The 20359-nt window shown below is 49.4% G+C and overlaps 1 protein-coding gene across 1 annotated transcript in view; it reads right to left on the bottom strand.

Moving 5' to 3' along the window:
- Window positions 1-2988: 2988 nt before the first annotated feature.
- Window positions 2989-20359, bottom strand: part of TRMT12 (tRNA methyltransferase 12 homolog) — a 169207-nt gene continuing 151836 nt past the window's right edge. The window contains exon 7 of the mRNA XM_073639599.1: window positions 2989-7234. Coding sequence (XP_073495700.1) covers window positions 6854-7234 — 381 coding nt within the window. The 3' untranslated portion in view covers window positions 2989-6853. The remainder of the gene's footprint in view (window positions 7235-20359) is intronic.

Here is a 20359-nt window from a genome sequence, read left to right as displayed (position 1 = left end):
ACAGGTCACGTCACCAGTTGTGTCATCCGTGGCCGATCACACAGGTCACGTCACCAGTTGTCATCCGTGGCCGATCACACTCACAGGTCACGTCACCAGTTGTGTCATCCGTGGCCGATCACACTCACAGGTCACGTCACCAGTTGTGTCATCCGTGGCCGATGACACTCACAGGTCACGTCACCAGTTGTGTCATCCGTGGCCGATCGTACTCACAGGTCACGTCACCAGTTGTGTCATCCGTGGCCGATCGTACTCACAGGTCACGTCACCAGTTGTGTCATCCGTGGCCGATCGTACTCACAGGTCACGTCACCAGTTGTGTCATCCGTGGCCGATCGTACTCACAGGTCACGTCACCAGTTGTGTCATCCGTGGCCGATCGTACTCACAGGTCACGTCACCAGTTGTGTCATCCGTGGCCGATCGTACTCACAGGTCACGTCACCAGTTGTGTCATCCGTGGCCGATCGTACTCACAGGTCACGTCACCAGTTGTGTCATCCGTGGCCGATCGTACTCACAGGTCACGTCACCAGTTGTGTCATCCGTGGCCGATGACACTCACAGGTCACGTCACCAGTTGTGTCATCCGTGGCCGATGACACTCACAGGTCACGTCACCAGTTGTGTCATCCGTGGCCGATGACACTCACAGGTCACGTCACCAGTTGTGTCATCCGTGGCCGATCACACTCACAGGTCACGTCACCAGTTGTGTCATCCGTGGCCGATCGTACTCACAGGTCACGTCACCAGTTGTGTCATCCGTGGCCGATCACACTCACAGGTCACGTCACCAGTTGTGTCATCCGTGGCCGATCGTACTCACAGGTCACGTCACCAGTTGTGTCATCCGTGGCCGATCGTACTCACAGGTCACGTCACCAGTTGTGTCATCCGTGGCCGATCGTACTCACAGGTCACGTCACCAGTTGTGTCATCCATGGCCGATCGTACTCACAGGTCACGTCACCAGTTGTGTCATCCATGGCCGATCGTACTCACAGGTCACGTCACCAGTTGTGTCATCCATGACCGATCATACTGACAGGTCACGTCACCAGTCATGTCATCCATGGCCGATCACACTCACAGGTCACATCACCAGTTATGTCATCCATGACCGATCGTACTCACAGGTCACATCACCGGTTATGTTATCCATGGCCGATCACACTCACAGGTCACGTCACCAGTTATGTCATCCATGGCCGATCACACTCACAGGTCACATCACCAGTTATGTCATCCATGGCTGATCATACTCACAGGTCACATCACCAGTTATGTCAACAGACTATAGCCCTGTAAATTAACTGCCCAGTCATGGCTCTCGTCCAGCCATGTCTCAGATATCCCCACCAGGTCATAATTATTTTTCAACAAAATTAATTCTGATTCCTCTATTTTGTTGGTGAGGCTTCTGGCATTAGTGTACTTGCATTTTATTTATCTCTCTGTACCTCTATTCCTTCTTACTTTATTGACTGTTCTAACCCCACCCCCAATTTCATTATTTTTGCCCAGGTCACTATCTGCACTATCTTCCCCACCTATAAAATGAATACCCCCCCCCAATCCCTAGTTTAAGCACTCCTCCAACCTTCTAGCCATTTCCTCCCCCAGCACAGCTGCACCCTCCCCATTGAGGTGCAGCCCATCCCTAGCGTACAGTCTGTAGCCATCTGAGAAGTCGGCCCAGTTCTCCAGGAACCCAAATCCCTCCTTCCTACACCAGTTCTTGAGCCACTTATTTATCTCCCTAATCTCCCGTTGCATCTCTGGCGTGGCACGTGGTACAGGTAGTATTTCAGAGAATACCACCTTGGAGGTCCTTGCTTTAAGCTTGCAGCCTCATTCCCTGAAATCATCTTTAAGGACCTTCCACCTACCTCTAACTTTGTCATTTGTGCCAGTGTGCACCATGACCCCTGGGTCCTCACCAGCCCTTCCCAGTAATCTGTCAACCCGATCAGCGATGTGTCGGATTCGAGCGCCAGATAGGGCAATCTGTCAGAAAGGCAGGGATCGTCGAACAGTGTGCTGCCTATCTGTTCCCCTAATAATGGAGTCCCCCACTACTAGCACCTGCCTGGCCTGCCCTGCTCTCCTATTTCCCTCTTTACTGGAGCTGACACTCCTCTGACTTTCCGAGGACATGCCTTGCTGCAGCAGTCCTACCCCTGTACCGACACCCCCATCATCTGCCGACTTTGCAAACTTATTGGCGTGTGCCAGATCAGGACTAGTCTCCCTGGCACTCTTCCCTCTACCTCCCTTTTAACTGTCACCCAGCTAGCGGCCTCACTGTCCTGCAGCTTCCTACTACCATCCTCCCCCACATCTACCCCAGTGAGCAGCAGATTCCATATTGTCAATGGATCTCAGTGTTGCCAGCTGCGCATTTAGATTCAGTACCTGGGCTTCCAAACGCACAACGTGCTCACATCTCGCACAGCAGTATGCATCCGCAACTGGCTGTTCAAGGATTGCATACGTGTGGCAAGATGTACACTGGATAGCATTGCCAATAATGGAGCTCATTTCCTAATGGGGATTGCACTAGACAGAAATGTTAAGCAAAAAGAAATGTAAAGAATTAATAAAATACAGACAGTAATTCGGTCCAAATTCCTCCCTTCAAAACTCCCTGAATCCAAAGTCACTGAACAACATGTCACATACTTACTTCCGTTTGCACTTACACTCCGGTCACACTCGCTAAGGAAGAAGATTTAAAGAGGGTTTTTTCCCTTTAGCAGCAATCCAACCTACAGCTCAATGCACTTCCAAAGGACTGGATGCCCAAACAGCAACCCCTTATAAACCCTTATTTATGACCCCTCACCCTTAATTAACCCCTTGTGAGTATAGCTACACCTTAGGATTTAAGTGCAATGTAGTTAACCTTTAAATACACAGGTAGTAAAATAAAGAGACTGTAAAACTGTAGAGAGAAAATTAGTTTTATTGGGCTTTTTAAAACCTAACAGGAAGAAAAGCACTCAGCAGCGATTCACACAGGTATTTTCTGCAGGATTCCCAATTACCTATTTACTGAAAAACAAGTCACACACTTACTTCCGTTTGCACTTACGCTCTGGTCACACTCAGCTCATTCACACTCGCTAAGGAAGAAGATTTAAAGAGGTTTTTTTTCCCCCTTTAGCAGCAATCCACCCTACCGCTCAATGCACTTCCAAAAGGGACAAAGGCGTCCAATTGGCCTATATTTAAAAACTGATTGGTGGTGGCAACTAATCTTCTCTGGGTTATCGTGAATTTGGCAGTAGTTGTACGGGGGTATATACACATATTCCATACGTTGGAATCCGGAGGTGTGTATGCCATACCCTCACTGTTGGCTTTCCAATAACTAATAAGTGAGAACAGCCTGCAGTCCCCTCGGTTGATCGTCGGCCAATCGTGTAATTGTCCGGATGATAGGGGCCAGCAGAGAGCTGTTTGCTCCAAAGATCACAGTGAGCAGTCTCTGTGATTAATCAGGATCGTATAAATCCCTGACAGATAATGTCACAGTGTTGGGGTTGCTGAAGAGCCATGGGCTGACACCAGGTTTCCATACTTTGCAGTAAACTGGGATTTGCTATATCGGGTGACTAAGATAGGGGTAGAGGTATTGGAACAACTAGGGCCCTATAGGTGTAGGGTGTTAGACTTAACCCATTGTCATATCCTGGTGGTCATCTTGATGTAGACAAGAACCAAGGGCGGATCCTTCGAAGGTTCTATTGGTCCGGATGTCACAAACCATTGTAGGTCCTGTCCCACTTTACAGCTAACCATCCCAGTCTCTCACTTCCAGAGGTTCCTAGTGCCATTACCCATTATAGAGGTCCCGTCCAGTTTGACCGCATTGCCATGGATCTAGTCGGACCCTTTTTAAAGTCCGTCCAAGGATACAAATATATCCTGCTGGTCCTGGACTACGCAATACGATACCCGGAGGCGATACCCCTCAAACTCCTCAGCCAGAAGCATAGCCTGAGAACTGGTCCATGTTTTTTCCCCAGACCAGCCTGCCAAAAGAGATCCTGACAGACCAAAGAAGTCGGTTCATGTCCTAAGTGATGAGTGAGTTGCGTAAAGCCCTACAGATTACACAACTCAGGACATAGGTGTATCATCAGCAAACGGACGGCCTGGTGGAGAGGTTTAATAAAACCCGAAGGCCATGCTCAAGAAAGTTGTGGAGAAGGATGGCCGAGACTGGGAATGCCTACTCCCATATCTGCAGTTTTCCATCAGGGAAGTTCAACAGGCCTCTATGGAGTTCTCTCCTTTTGAGCTGTTGTATGGCTGGCACCCTTGGGGTTTCCTGGATGTTGCAAAGGAAGTTACACCCCACCAGAGCATCATCGAGCATTTGGCCCAGATGCAGGAGAGAATTGCAGAGATAATGCCGATTGTGAGAGAAAGCTTCCTCCAGGCACAAGAGACCTAATCAAGGGTCTACAATCGGTTGGATAGGTTGAGACATGTTAGCCCTGGAGATTGAGTCATAGTGATGATTCTCACGATGGACAATAAATTCCTGGCTAAGTGGCAAGGGCCATACAAAGTGGTTGTAAAACTGAGAAAAATTAACTATAAGGTCCACCAGCCAGGGAGAAGAAAAACTATCAGGTCTACCACGTCAACCAGTTTGAGCCATGGCGAGATAGGGAGTCGGTGGAAGCTACGTGCCTGGGGGCCAGTCCCGGAGCCAATGTCGAGGAGCGAAACGGAGATCTGTTTTCAGAGTTGCTGGAATGCACTCAGACCATGGAGCATGAAGTTCTGATGGAACTACAAGCGCGGGTAAACCTTAAGCCATGTCAAATCACAGAAGCCCACAGCGACATGATTTCGAAGGAGGTGAGGAAAATGTTGAGACTGGATGTCATCGAAGAGTCAAAGAATGGCTGGTCCCATTGTCCTTGTGCCAAAGCTAAATGGAGAGTGGCGGTTTTGTAATGATTATCTCAAGCTGAATGAGGGGTCCACGTTTGATGCGTATCTGATGCTCTGGGTCGATGACCTCATTGAGAGGCTATCGTCAGCAAGGTACATCACTACCCTTGACCTAACGAAAGGGTACTGGCGAAATCAAACCGCAAGAGAACAAAGTGGAGGCGATCCAAAATTGGTTGTAACCAAACTCCAAGATACAGGTGAGGGCGTTTCTGGGAATTGTAGACTATGATCGGCGATTCATCTTGAATTTCGCCATGAGAGCTGCACCCCTAACCGACCTCCTTAAGGACACAAAGTCATCGAAGGCCAAGTGGACTTCCGAAGCAGAACTTCAAGGAAGAGTTTGTGGACCCTTCAGAGGTCGGGTTGGGAGCCATGTTATCACAAGAAATAAACGGGGAGGAACATACAATCCTATATCCAAGTAGGAAACACTTCTCCTGTGAAAAGAACTATGCCATCGTGGAAAAAGAATGCTTGGCCATTGAATGGGCGATTGATACTTTGAAGTACTACCTGCTAGGCTGAAATTTCAGGACAGTGTCAGACTATGCACCCCTGAGATGGATGAGGGAGAGGAACGGAAAGAATGCCAGGGTGACTAGGTGGTTTCTGGCGCTCCGGGACTTCAGCTTCCATGCGGAGCATAGGCCAGGAAAACTACACGCTAAAGCAGATGCACTGTCGCAGCTTCCCTGTCTAGTGACTGAAGGTGCCAAATTCCCCGACTTTGGGCAGAGGGGGATATGTAATATGGTCACTGATAATATACTGGAGGGGAGATATGTTTCACTGAGTTTATTAGCTTTAGTGATATCAAACTGGAAGTTTGCTCCAGCATGTTATGTGCGGAGAGGCGTTAACCAAAAAGCTGGTCCTGTCATGGCCTATTAACACCTAAAGAGCTGGGCGGGACAGCTGTTCACCATATCTCCACCCTGTGGTGTGGTCCAGGAAGTAAAAACTCAGTCTCTGGCATCCTTCAGACTTCTGTGTGTTTTGAAGGAGCCCTGACCTCCAGAGCTGTGCTCTTACTAAAAAGAGCATTATTTTCTGAGCGGGCTGACCCCGCCGTTATACGTACTGTAATGAGTGCTATTTGACTGAATATGTCCATTTTGTTTTGACCTGGTTTATGAAGCATGTTTTTAATAAACACGTTAATGATTTAAATGAAAAGCATTTCTATGACCACCTCGTTATGCAGCCGAGTGAGCCAATCTACCACACCCCATAGACCAGGGGTCTCAAACTCGGCTGGGTATAAGGGCCACACTTGGAAAAAAAATTGAATTTGGGGGGCCGCATTCTTTGCAGGACAAAAGTGACATTTTTGATTTTTTTTTATAGGGTCTATGGTGCATGCGGGCCGCGTGTTTGAGACCCCTGCCATAGATTAATACTGACACCATTGCTATCCGTGAGGACTGATTTTTCATTTTTATTATCATACTTTATTCTTTTTCCCTCTAGTTTAGCTGTGTTAGAGCCAAATCAATGGCAGAACAAGGTTTTTACATTTTAATGTTTTTATGTGAAGCACACTTGGCACGCTTAGGACATAGGAGCATACTGTCATAAAGCAGCCGGCTTTTGTTTTATTGGTTCCAGACTACACGTATGATGCGGTGTTGAGGGGTTAATCACATTCTGCTTTATGTAACGTGATGAGACCCTCAGTAGCAGGCAGCGGAGGCTAGATGGGGTTTAGGAGAAACCCCCCAGTAAACCTTCCTGAAAGTCAGCAATAGTATAACTAATACACAACACTTTTTGTATAGAATGCCATTACACTTTACGAATACAAAATACCCAATAGTTCCTCAAAATACCACCAAAATATCATCAAATACAAAGATGGCAGTAAAAAATATTAGAACTTTTTTGGTGATGGACGACAATCAAGGTCCAAGACAACGTGGTCCACATTTGGTGCGTACGATTTCACCCTCTCGATACGGACAATATTTGTGCACCATGTAATCTTATGGATTTCTTGTAAGAACGCCTGGATTTTAACTTCAGTAGACTCGGCCCACTTTCTCCAGAATATTTTCCGTGAGATTTGGTCATCCTGTGCAGTCACGCTTTTATCACCCATCTCATGTCTGCTGAGGAAACAGTCCACATTGTGGTGAATATGTAGTATACCGCCAGTGGTTTTCTTCAGAACTCTACAAGCTAGAGGATATCCTGCTTCAGAGGTCGGGATTAGGCCCAAATTCACACGGTCCGCAACACTGTGCAGCAACAGCTGAAAGAATAGAAAAAAGTGGATTACATAACAAATGTTCAGGCAACAGTCACTGTAGCGAGGTGGGTTGGAAAAAATACATAATCCATCATTTGCTCTAGATGAAGGAAACAGAAACTGAGACACAAAGGGATTGTCATCCTTGACATTGTTCCAGAAAATGAAGTATTTCTCTCAGAAAATTATTGCAATTACACACGTTTTGTTATACATGTTTATTTCCTTTGTGCGTATTGGAATACAAAAATCAGAAAAAAAAAGGCAAAACTGGACATAATTTCACACAAAACGCCAAAAATGGGCTGGACAAAATTGTTTGTTTGAAGGATGTGATGCTCGTTTAAACTCACCTGTGGCAAGTAACAAGTGTGGGCAATAGGAAAATCACACCTGAAAACAGATAAAAATAGGAGAAGTTGACTCAATCTTTGCATTGTATGTCTGTGTGTGCCACACTAAGCATGGAGAACAGAAAGAGAACTGAGGACTTGAGAACCAAAATTGTTCAAAAATATCAATCTCAAGGTTCTCCAGAGATCTTCAAGTTCCTTTGTCCACTGTGCACAACATAAATCATGAAGTTTACTACCATTGCACTGTAGCTAATCTTCCTACACGTGGATGACAGAGAAATTCATGAAAGGTTGCAACACAGGATAGTCCGGATGGTGGATAAGCAGCCCCAATCAAGTTCCAGAGATATACAAGCTGTCCTCAGGGTCAGGGTGCATCAGTGTCAGCACGAACTATCCATCGACAATTGAATGGAATGAAACGCTATGGCAGGAGACCCAGGAGAACCTCACTGCTGACACAGACATAAAAAAGCTAGAATGCAGTTTGCCAAAATGTATGCAAGTAAGCCAACATCCTTGTGGACAGATAAGACCAAGATAAAGCTTTTTGGTAAAGAACATCATTCTACTGTTTAACGAAAATGGAAAGAGGCCTATAAAGAAAAGAACACAGTACCTACAGTCAGATATGGTGGAGGGTCACAGATGTTTGGGGTTCTTTTGCTGCCTCTGGCACTGGGTGCCTTGACTGTGTGCAAAGCATCATGAAATCTGAAGATTAACAAAGGATTTTGGGTGACAATGTAGTGCCCAGTGTCAGAAAGCTGGTTTGCTTCCTTGGGCATGGGTGTTCCAGCAGGACAATGACCCCAAACATACTTCAAGAAGCCCCAGAAATGGATGGAAACAAAGCGCTGGAGAGTCCTGAAGTGGCAGCAATGAGTCCGGATCTAAATCACCTGTGGAGAGATCTTCAAATTGCTTTTGGGTGAAGACACCTTCAAATATGACCTGCCACAGTTTGTAAGAAGAGTGGTCCAAAATTCTAGTTGAGGGGTGTTAGAAGCTTGTTGATGGTTATAGGAAGCGATTGATTGCTGATATTTATTACAAAGGGTGCGTAACCAAATATTAAAGTTGAGGGTGCCAACAATTTTGTTGGGCCCATTTTTGGGGTTGTGTGTCACATGATGTCTAATTTACCTTTTTTTCTCTGTTAATTTTTAGATCACAAAAAAACTAAGGAAATAAACATATGGAATTGCACTTATTTTCAAGGAAAAATACTTCATTTTCTGGAACTATTTCAAGGGTGCCAACACTCAGCCATGACTGTATGGGGCCCACCATTGCCATTTTGAGAATCCCCTAACTAATCTGGCACATAGGAGGCCGATTCATCAAAGATTTGATACCACAAAAGTGGCGTAAAAGCTTTGAAAAGTTGCAAAGTTCTTGTGCAATGTGGATTTGCACTAAATTCTAGAAACTTTTGGAGCCAGTTTGAATCACCTCTGCAAAACTAAGTGAAGCGAAGGCAGGAAAGGGACATGTTCAGATGTCAAATTTATGAAAAGTGCTGCTTTTGTACAGCAGAAATTATATTCCAGTCTCTGAATAGAGTTGCATTTCTGGCGAAGAACATGGAGGTGCAGGACGCTTAAAACAGAAAGAGAATTAATTACATGGCACACGCACATAAGACTCATACTGAACTTAGCGCCTTCTACTCCAGATAGACCCACTTATCGCAATTGTTCGCTATACCAGGGTCGGACTGAGGTGCCTAGGGCCCACAAGGGCAATGGATCTCACAGGGCCCACAGGGGCAATGGATCCCACAGGGCCCACAGGGGCAATGGATCTCACAGGGCCCACAGGGGCAATGGATCTCACAGGGCCCACAGGGGCAATGGATCTCACAGGGCCCGCAGGGGCAATGGATCTCACAGGGCCCGCAGGGGCAATGGATCTCACAGGGCCCGCAGGGGCAATGGATCTCACAGGGCCCACAGGGGCAATGGATCTCACAGGGCCCACAGGGGCAATGGATCTCACAGGGCCCACAGGGGCAATGGATCTCACAGGGCCCACAGGGGCAATGGATCCCACAGGGCCCGCAGGGGCAATGGATCCCACAGGGCCCGCAGGGGCAATGGATCCCACAGGGCCCGCAGGGGCAATGGATCCCACAGGGCCCACCCTACGTAGACATGTTACCGGTTCATACTGCGGCCTCATGCACGAGACACAATACAGTGTGTGAACAGCGTGGGCCACCAAACCAATTTGCCACATTTTTCAGCTTCCATCAGCCACCACAAGTAATGTCCTACAGTCAGGGACCGGCTGACATTTCTATTGTATTTACACCATTTTCTGGGGGGACAGGCCAGGGTCTATTACTCCTGCCTCCTGCATAGTGACGCCCGTCCCGGTAATGTTGCGGAGGCCGGTGACCTCGTTTACAAGAGGGTCTGCGGGGATCCTCATACTACGTTAGAAGCGGGAAAAATGGGAAAAAAATACTGAATTCATAACCTTTTTTTGATACACGTGCATTTACTATATATTATATCAAGGTGCCACGGCCAAGACTGATTGGTATCTGAGGGCAAAGCACCAGCAAGTGACAGCGCAGGCACCGGTCGTGTACCTAAACCATCACTGCTCATAATAGCACTGCAGTATGTGGAGAGCGACTACAACTCCCAGCAAGTGACAGTGCAGGCACCGGGCGTGTACCTAAACCATCACTGCTCATAATAGCACTGCAGTATGTGGAGAGGGACTACAAAACCCAGCAAGTGACAGTGCTGGCACCGGTCGTGTACCTAAACCATCACTGCTCATAATAGCACTGCAGTATGTGGAGAGGGACTACAAAACCCAGCAAGTGACAGTGCTGGCACCGGTCGTGTACCTAAACCATCACTGGCCATAATAGCACTGCAGTATATGGTGAGGGACTACAACTCCCAGCAAGTGACAGCGCAGGCACCGGTCGTGTACCTAAACCATCACTGGCCATAATAGCACTGCAGTGTGTGGTGAGGGACTACAACTCCCAACAAGTGACAGCGCAGGCACCGGTCGTGTACCTAAACCATCACTGCTCAAAATAGCACTGCATTATGTGGAGAGGGACTACAACTCCCAGCAAGTGACAGTGCAGGCACTGATCGTGTACCTAAACCATCACTGGCCATAATAGCACTGCAGTGTGTGGAGAGGGACTACAACTCCAGCAAGTGACAGCGCAGGCACCGGTCGTGTACCTAAACCATCACTGCTCTTAATAGCACTGCAGTGTGTGGAGAGGGACTACAACTCCCAGCAAGTGACAGCGCAGGCACCGATCGTGTACCTAAACCATCACTGCTCATAATAGCACTGCAGTATGTGGAGAGGGACTACAACTCCCAGCAAGTGACAGCGCAGGCACCGGTCGTGTACCTAAACCATCACTGCTCATAATAGCACTGCAGTATGTGGAGAGGGACTATAACTCCCAGCAAGTGACAGCGCAGGCACCGGTCGTGTACCTAAACCATCACTGGCCATAATAGCACTGCAGTATGTTGAGAGGGACTACAACTCCCAGGAAGTGACAGCGCAGGCACCGGTCGTGTACCTAAACCATCACTGGCCATAATAGCACTGCAGTATGTGGAGAGGGACTACAACTCCCAGCAAGTGACAGCACAGGCACCGGTCGTGTACCTAAACCATCACTGCTCATAATAGCACTGCAGTGTGTGGAGAGGGACTACAACTCCCAGCAAGTGACAGCGCAGGCACCGGTCGTGTACCTAAACCATCACTGCTCTTAATAGCACTGCAGTATGTGGAGAGGGACTACAACTCCCAGCAAGTGACAGTGCAGGCACCGATCATGTAATTAAACCATCACTGCTCATAATAGCACTGCAGTGTGTGGAGAGGGACTACAACTCCCAGCAAGTGACAGTGCAGGCACCGGTCGTGTACCTAAACCATCACTGCTCATAATAGCACTGCAGTGTGTGGAGAGGGACTACAACTCCCAGCAAGTGACAGCACAGGCACCGATCATGTACCTAAACCATCACTGGCCATAATAGCACTGCAGTATGTGGAGAGGGACTACAACTCCCAGCAAGTGACAGCGCAGCCACCGGTCGTGTACCTAAACCATCACTGCTCATAATAGCACTGCAGTATGTGGAGAGGGACTACAACTCCCAGCAAGTGACAGCGCAGGCACCGATCATGTAACTAAACCATCACTGCTCATAATAGCACTGCAGTGTGTGGAGAGGGACTACAACTCCCAGGGAGTGACAGCACAGGCACCGGTCGTGTACCTAAACCATCACTGCTCATAATAGCACTGCAGTGTGTGGAGAGGGCCTACAACTCCCAACAAGTGACAGTGCAGGCACCGATCGTGTACCTAAACCATCACTGGCCGTAATAGCACTGCAGTATGTGGAGAGGGACTACAACTTCCAGCAAGGGACAGTGCAGGCAAAAGTCGTGTACCTTAACCATCACTGGCCATAGTAGCACTGCAGTATGTGGAGAGGGACTACAACTCCCAGCAAGGGACAGTGCAGGCAAAAGTCGTGTACCTAAACCATCACTGGCCACAATAGCACTGCAGTATGTGGAGAGCGACTACAACTCCCAGCAAGTGACAGCGCAGGCACCGGTCGTGTACCTAAACCATCACTGCTCATAATAGCACTTTAGTGTGTGGAGAGCGACTACAACTCCCAGCAAGTGACAGCACAGGCACGGGTCGTGTACCTAAACCATCACTGCTCATAATAGCACTGTAGTATGTGGAGAGGGACTACAACTCCCAGCAAGTGACAGCGCAGGCACCGGTCGTGTACCTAAACCATCACTGCTCATAATAGCACTGCATTATGTGGAGAGGGACTACAACTCCCAGCAAGTGACAGTGCAGGCACCGGACGTGTACCTAAACCATCACTGCTCATAATAGCACTGCAGTATGTGGAGAGGGACTACAACTCCCAGCAAGTGACAGTGCAGGCACCGGTCGTGTACCTAAACCATCACTGCTCATAATAGCACTGCAGTGTGTGGAGAGGGACTACAACTCCCAGCAAGTAACAGCGCAGGCACCGGTCGTGTAGCTAAACCATCACTGCAAATAATAGCACTGCAGTGTGTGGAGAGGGACTACAACTCCCAACAAGTGACAGTGCAGGCACCGATCGTGTACCTAAACCATCACTGCTCATAATAGCACTGCAGTATGTGGAGAGGGACTACAACTCCCAGCAAGGGACAGTGCAGGCAAAAGTCGTGTACCTTAACCATCACTGACCATAATAGCACTGCAGTATGTGGAGAGGGACTACAACTCCCAGCAAGTGACAGCGCAGGCACCGGTCGTGTACCTAAACCATCACTGGCCATAATAGCACTGCAGTATGTGGAGAGGGACTACAACTCCCAGCAAGTGACAGCGCAGGCACCCATCGTGTACCTAAACCATCACTGTCCATAATAGCACTGCAGTATGTGTAGAGGGACTACAAAACCCAGCAAATGACAGTGCAGGCACCGGTCGTGTACCTAAACCATCACTGCTCATAATAGCACTGCAGTATGTGGAGAGGGACTACAACTCCCAGCAAGTGACAGTGCAGGCACCGGTTGTGTACCTAAACCATTACTGCTCATAATAGCACTGCAGTGTGTGGAGAGGGACTACAACTCCCAGCAAGTGACAGTGCAGGCACCGGTCGTGTACCTAAACCATCACTGGCCATAATAGCACTGTGGTGTGTGGTGAGGGACTACAACTCCCAGCAATTGACAGCGCAGGCTCCGGTCGTGTACCTAAACCACCACTGACCATAATAGCACTGTAGTATGTGGAGAGGGACTACAACTCCCAGCAAGTGACAGTGCAGGCACCGGTCGTGTACATAAACCATCACTGCTCATAATAACACTGCAGTATGTGGAGAGGGACTACAAAACCCAGCAAGTGACAGTGCAGGCACCGATCATGTACCTAAACCATCACTGCCCATAATAGCACTGCAGTGTGTGGAGAGGGACTACAACTCCCAGCAAGTGACAACGCAGGCACCGATCATGTACCTAAACCATCACTGCTCATAATAGCACTGCAGTGTGTGGAGAGGGACTACAACTCCCAGCAAGTGACAGCGCAGGCACCGGTCGTGTACCTAAACCATCACTGCTCATAATAGCACTGCAGTATGTGGAGAGGGACTACAAATCCCAGCAAGTGACAGCGCAGGCACCGGTCGTGTACCTAAACCATCACTGCTCATAATAGCACTGCAGTATGTGGAGAGGGACTACAACTCCCAGCAAGTGACAGCGCAGGCACCGGTCGTGTACCTAAACCATCACTGGCCATAATAGCACTGCAGTATGTGGAGAGGGACTACAACTCCCAGCAAGTGACAGCGCAGGCACCGGTCGTGTACCTAAACCATCACTGGCCATAATAGCACTGCAGTATGTGGAGAGGGACTATAACTCCCAGCAAGTGACAGAACAGGCACCGGTCGTGTACCTAAACCATCACTGGCCATAATAGCACTGCAGTGTGTGGTGAGGGACTACAACTCCCAGCAAGTGACAGTGAAGGCACCGGTCGTGTACCTAAACCATCACTGCTCATAATAGAACTGCAGTGTGTGGAGAGGGACTACAACTCCCAGCAAGTGACAGTGCAGGCACCGGTCGTGTAACTAAACCATCACTGCTCATAATAGCACTGCAGTGTGTGGAGAGGGACTACAACTCCCAGCAAGTGACAGTGCAGACACCGGTCGTGTACCTAAACCATCACTGCTCATAATAGCACTGCAGTATGTGGTGAGGGACTACAACTCCCAGCAAGTGACAGCGCAGGCACCGGTCGTGTACCTAAACCATCACTGGCCATAATAGCACTGCAGTGTGTGGAGAGGGACTACAACTCCCAGCAAGTGACAGTGCAGGCTCCGGTCGTGTACCTAAACCATCACTGGCCATAATAGCACTGCAGTGAGTGGTGAGGGACTACAACTCCCAGCAAGTGACAGCGCAGGCACCGGTCGTGTACCTAAACCATCACTGCTCATAATAGCACTGCAGTATGTGGAGAGGGACTACAAAACCCAGCAAGTGACCGCACAGGCACCGGTCATGTACATAAACCATCACTGCTCATAATAGCACTGCAGTATGTGGAGAGGGACTACAACTCCCAGCAAGAGACAGTTCAGGCACCGATCGTCTACCTAAACCATCACTGGCCATAATAGAAATGCGGTGTGTGGTGAGGGACTACAACTCCCAGCAAGTGACAGCGCAGGCTCCAGTCGTGTACCTAAACCATCACTGGCCATAATAGCACTGCAATATGTGGAGGGGGACTACAACTCCCAGCAAGTGACAACGCAGGCACCGGTCGTGTACCTAAACCAACACTGCTCATAATAGCACTGCAGTATGTGGAGAGGGACTACAACTCCCAGCAAGTGACAGCGCAGGCACCGGTCGTGTACCTAAACCAACACTGCTCATAATAGCACTGCAGTATGTGGAGAGGGACTACAACTCCCAGCAAGTGACAGCGCAGGCACCGGTCGTGTACCTAAACCATCACTGCTCATAATAGCACTGCACTGTGTGGAGAGGGACTACAACTCCCAGCAAATGACAGCGCAGGCACCGGTCGTGTACCTAAACCATCACTACTCCTAATAGCACTGCAGTGTGTGGAGAGGGACTACAACTCCCAGCAAGTGACAGCGCAGGCACCGGTCGTGTACGTAAACCATCACTGCTCATAATAGCACTGCAGTATGTGGAGAGGGACTACAACTCCCAGCAAGTGACAGTGCAGGCACCGATCATGTAATTAAACCATCACTGCTCATAATAGCACTGCAGTGTGTGGAGAGGGACTACAACTCCCAGCAAGTGACAGTGCAGGCACCGGTCGTGTACCTAAACCATCACTGCTCATAATAGCACTGCAGTGTGTGGAGAGGGACTACAACTCCCAGCAAGTGACAGCACAGGCACCGATCATGTACCTAAACCATCACTGGCCATAATAGCACTGCAATATGTGGAGAGTGACTACAACTCCCAGCAAGTGACAGTGCAGGCTCCGGTCGTGTACCTAAACCATCACTGGCCATAATAGCACTGCAGTGTGTGGAGAGGGACTACAACTCCCAGCAAGTGACAGTGCAGGCTCCGGTCGTGTACCTAAACCATCACTGGCCATAATAGCACTGCAGTATGTGGAGAGGGACTACAACTCCCAGCAAGTGACAGTGCAGCCACCGGTCGTGTACCTAAACCATCACTGCTCATAATAGCACTGCAGTGTGTGGAGAGGGACTACAAAACCCAGCAAGTGACAGCGCATGCACCGGTCGTGTACCTAAACCATCACTGCTCATAATAGCACTGCAGTATGTGGAGAGGGACTACAAAACCCAGCAAGTGACAGCACAGGCACCGGTCATGTACATAAACCATCACTGCTCATAATAGCACTGCAGTATGTGGAGAGGGACTACAACTCCCAGCAAGAGACAGTGCAGGCACCGATCGTCTACCTAAACCATCACTGGCCATAATAGAAATGTGGTGTGTGGTGAGGGACTACAACTCCCAGCAAGTGACAGCGCAGGCTCCAGTCGTGTACCTAAACCATCACTGGCCATAATAGCACTGCAATATGTGGAGGGGGACTACAACTCCCAGCAAGTGACAGTGCAGGCACCGGTTGTGTACCTAAACCATTACTGCTCATAATAGCACTGCAGTGTGTGGAGAGGGACTACAACTCCCAGCAAGTGACAGCGCAGGCTCCGGTGGTGGACCTAAACCATCACTGGCCATAATAGCATTGCAGAATGTGGAGAGGGACTACAACTCCCAGCAAGTGACAGTGCAGGCACCGTTCGTGTACATAAACCATCACTGCTCATAATAGCACTGCAGTATGTGGAGAGGGACTACAAAACCCAGCAAGTGACAGTGCAGGCACCAATCATGTACCTAAACCATCACTGCTCATAATAGCACTGCAGTGTGTGGAGAGGGACTACAACTCCCAGCAAGTGACAGCGCAGGCACCGGTCGTGTACCTAAACCATCACTGCTCCTAATAGCACTGCAGTATGTGGAGAGGGACTACAACTCCCAGCAAGTGACAGCGCAGGCACCGGTCGTGTACCTAAACCATCACTGCTCATAATAGCACTGCAGTATGTGGAGAGGGACTACAACTCCCAGCAAGTGACAGTGCAGGCACCGATCATGTAATTAAACCATCACTGCAGTGTGTGGAGAGGGACTACAACTCCCAGCAAGTGACAGTGCAGGCACCGGTCGTGTACCTAAACCATCACTGCTCATAATAGCACTGCAGTGTGTGGAGAGGGACTACAACTCCCAGCAAGTGACAGCACAGGCACCGATCATGTACCTAAACCATCACTGGCCATAATAGCACTGCAGTATGTGGAGAGGGACTACAACTCCCAGCAAGTGACAGCGCAGCCACCGGTCGTGTACCTAAACCATCACTGCTCATAAAAGCACTGCAGTATGTGGAGAGGGACTACAACTCCCAGCAAGTGACAGCGCAGGCACCGGTCGTGTACCTAAACCATCACTGCTCATAATAGCACTGCAGTACGTGGAGAGGGACTACAACTCCCAGCAAGTGACAGCACAGGCACCGGTCGTGTACCTAAACCATCACTGCTCATAATAGCACTGCAGTGTGTGGAGAGGGACTACAACTCCCAGCAAGGGACAGCGCAGGCACCGATCATCTACCTAAACCATCACTGGCCATAATAGCACTGCAGTGTGTGGAGAGGGACTACAACTCCCAACAAGTGACAGTGCAGGCACCGATCGTGTACCTAAACCATCACTGGCCATAATAGCACTGCAGTATGTGGAGAGGGACTACAACTCCCAGCAAGGGACAGTGCAGGCAAAAGTCGTGTACCTTAACCATCACGGGCCATAATAGCACTGCAGTATGTGGAGAGGGACTACAACTCCCAGCAAGTGACAGCGCAGGCACCGGTCGTGTACCTAAACCATCACTGCTCATTATAGCACCGCAGTATGTGGAGCGGGACTACAACTCCCAGCAAGTGACAGTGCAGGCACCGGTCGTGTACCTAAACCATCACTGCTCATAATAGCACTGCAGTATGTGGAGAGGGACTACAACTCCCAGCAAGTGACAGCGCAGGCACCGATCGTATACCTAAACCATCACTGCTCATAATAGCACTGCAGTATGTGGAGAGGGACTACATCTCCCAGAAAGTGACAGTGCAGGCACCGGTTGTGTACCTAAACCATTACTGCTCATAATAGCACTGCAGTGTGTGGAGAGGGACTACAACTCCCAGCAAGTGACAGTGCAGGCACCGGTCGTGTACCTAAACCATCACTGGCCATAATAGCACTGCAGTATGTGGAGAGGGACTACAACTCCCAGCAAGTGACAGCGCAGGCTCCGGTCGTGTACCTAAACCATCACTGGCCATAATAGCACTGCAGTATGTGGAGAGGGACTACAACTCCCAGCAAGTGACAGTGCAGGTACCGGTCGTGTACATAAACCATCACTGCTCATAATAGCACTGCAGTATGTGGAGAGGGACTACAAAACCCAGCAAGTGACAGTGCAGGCACCGATCATGTACCTAAACCATCACTGCTCATAATAGCACTGCAGTGTGTGGAGAGGGACTACAACTCCCAGCAAGAGACAGTGCAGGCACCGATCATCTACCTAAACCATCACTGGCCATAATAGAAATGCGGTGTGTGGTGAGGGACTACAACTCCCAGCAAGTGACAGCGCAGGCACCGGTCGTGTACCTAAACCACCACTGCTCATAATAGCACTGCAGTATGTGGAGAGGGACTACAACTCCCAGCAAGTGACAGCGCAGGCACCGGTCGTGTACCTAAACCATCACTGCTCATAATAGCACTGCAGTATGTGGAGAGGGACTACAACTCCCAGCAAGTGACAGTGCAGGCACCGATCATGTAATTAAACCATCACTGCTCATAATAGCACTGCAGTGTGTGGAGAGGGACTACAACTCCCAGCAAGTGACAGTGCAGGCACCGGTCGTGTACCTAAACCGTCACTGCTCATAATAGCACTGCAGTGTGTGGAGAGGGACTACAACTTCCAGCAAGTGACAGCACAGGCACCGATCATGTACCTAAACCATCACTGGCCATAATAGCACTGCAGTATGTGGAGAGGGACTACAACTCCCAGCAAGGGACAGTGCAGGCAAAAGTCGTGTACCTTAACCATCACTGGCCATAATAGCACTGCAGTATGTGGAGAGGGACTACAACTCCCAGCAAGTGACAGCGCAGGCACCGGTCGTGTACCTAAACCATCACTGCTCATAATAGCACTGCAGTATGTGGAGAGGGACTACAACTCCCAGCAAGTGACAGCGCAGGCACCGGTCGTGTACCTAAACCATCACTGCTCATAATAGCACTGCAGTGTGTGGAGAGGGACTACAACTCCCAGCAAGTGACAGCACAGGCACCGGTCGTGTACCTAAACCATCACTGCTCATAATAGCACTGCAGTATGTGGAGAGGGACTACAACTCCCAGCAAGTGACAGCGCAGGCACCGGTCGTGTACCTAAACCATCACTGCTCATAATAGCACTGCAGTGTGTGGAGAGGGACTACAACTCCCAGCAAGTGACAACGCAGGCACCGATCATGTACCTAAACCATCACTGCTCATAATAGCACTGCAGTATGTGGAGAGGGACTACAACTCCCAGCAAGTGACAGTGCTGGCACCGGACGTGTACCTAAACCATCACTGCTCATAATAGCACTGCAGTATGTGGAGAGGGACTACAACTCCCAGCAAGTGACAGCGCAGGCACAGGTCGTGTACCTAAACCATCACTGCTCATAATAGCACTGCAGTGTGTGGAGAGGGACTACAACTCCCAGCAAGTGACAGCGCAGGCACCGGTCGTGTAGCTAAACCATCACTGCTCATAATAGCACTGCAGTATGTGGAGAGGGACTACAACTCCCAGCAAGTGACAGTGCAGGCACCGGTCGTGTACCTAAACCATCACTGGCCATAATAGCACTGCAGTATGTAGAGAGGGACTACAACTCCCAGCAAGGGACAGTGCAGGCAAAAGTCGTGTACCTTAACCATCACTGACCATAATAGCACTGCAGTATGTGGAGAGGGACTACAACTCCCAGCAAGTGACAGCGCAGGCACCGGTCGTGTACCTAAACCATCACTGGCCATAATAGCACTGCAGTGTGTGGAGAGGGACTACAACTCCCAGCAAGTGACAGCGCAGGCACCGGTCGTGTAGCTAAACCATCACTGCTCATAATAGCACTGCGGTGTGTGGAGAGGGACTACAACTCCCAGCAAGTGACAGCGCAGGCACCGGTCGTGTACCTAAACCATCACTGGCCATAATAGCACTGCAGTATGTGGAGAGGGACTACAACTCCCAACAAGTGACAGTGCAGGCACCGATCGTGTACCTAAACCATCACTGGCCATAATAGCACTGCAGTATGTGGAGAGGGACTACAACTCCCAGCAAGGGACAGTGCAGGCAAAAGTCGTGTACCTTAACCATCACTGACCATAATAGCACTGCAGTATGTGGAGAGGGACTACAACTCCCAGCAAGTGACAGCGCAGGCACCGGTCGTGTACCTAAACCATCACTGGCCATAATAGAACTGCAGTATGTGGAGAG

This window comes from Phyllobates terribilis, unplaced genomic scaffold (genome assembly GCF_046119375.1).
Source record: "Phyllobates terribilis strain yellow unplaced genomic scaffold, ASM4611937v1 Scaffold_7__3_contigs__length_470593459, whole genome shotgun sequence".
Classification (NCBI taxonomy): domain Eukaryota; kingdom Metazoa; phylum Chordata; class Amphibia; order Anura; family Dendrobatidae; genus Phyllobates; species Phyllobates terribilis.
Note: the sequence above shows the minus strand (reverse complement) of the source record. Positions and strands in the feature narration are given on the sequence as shown.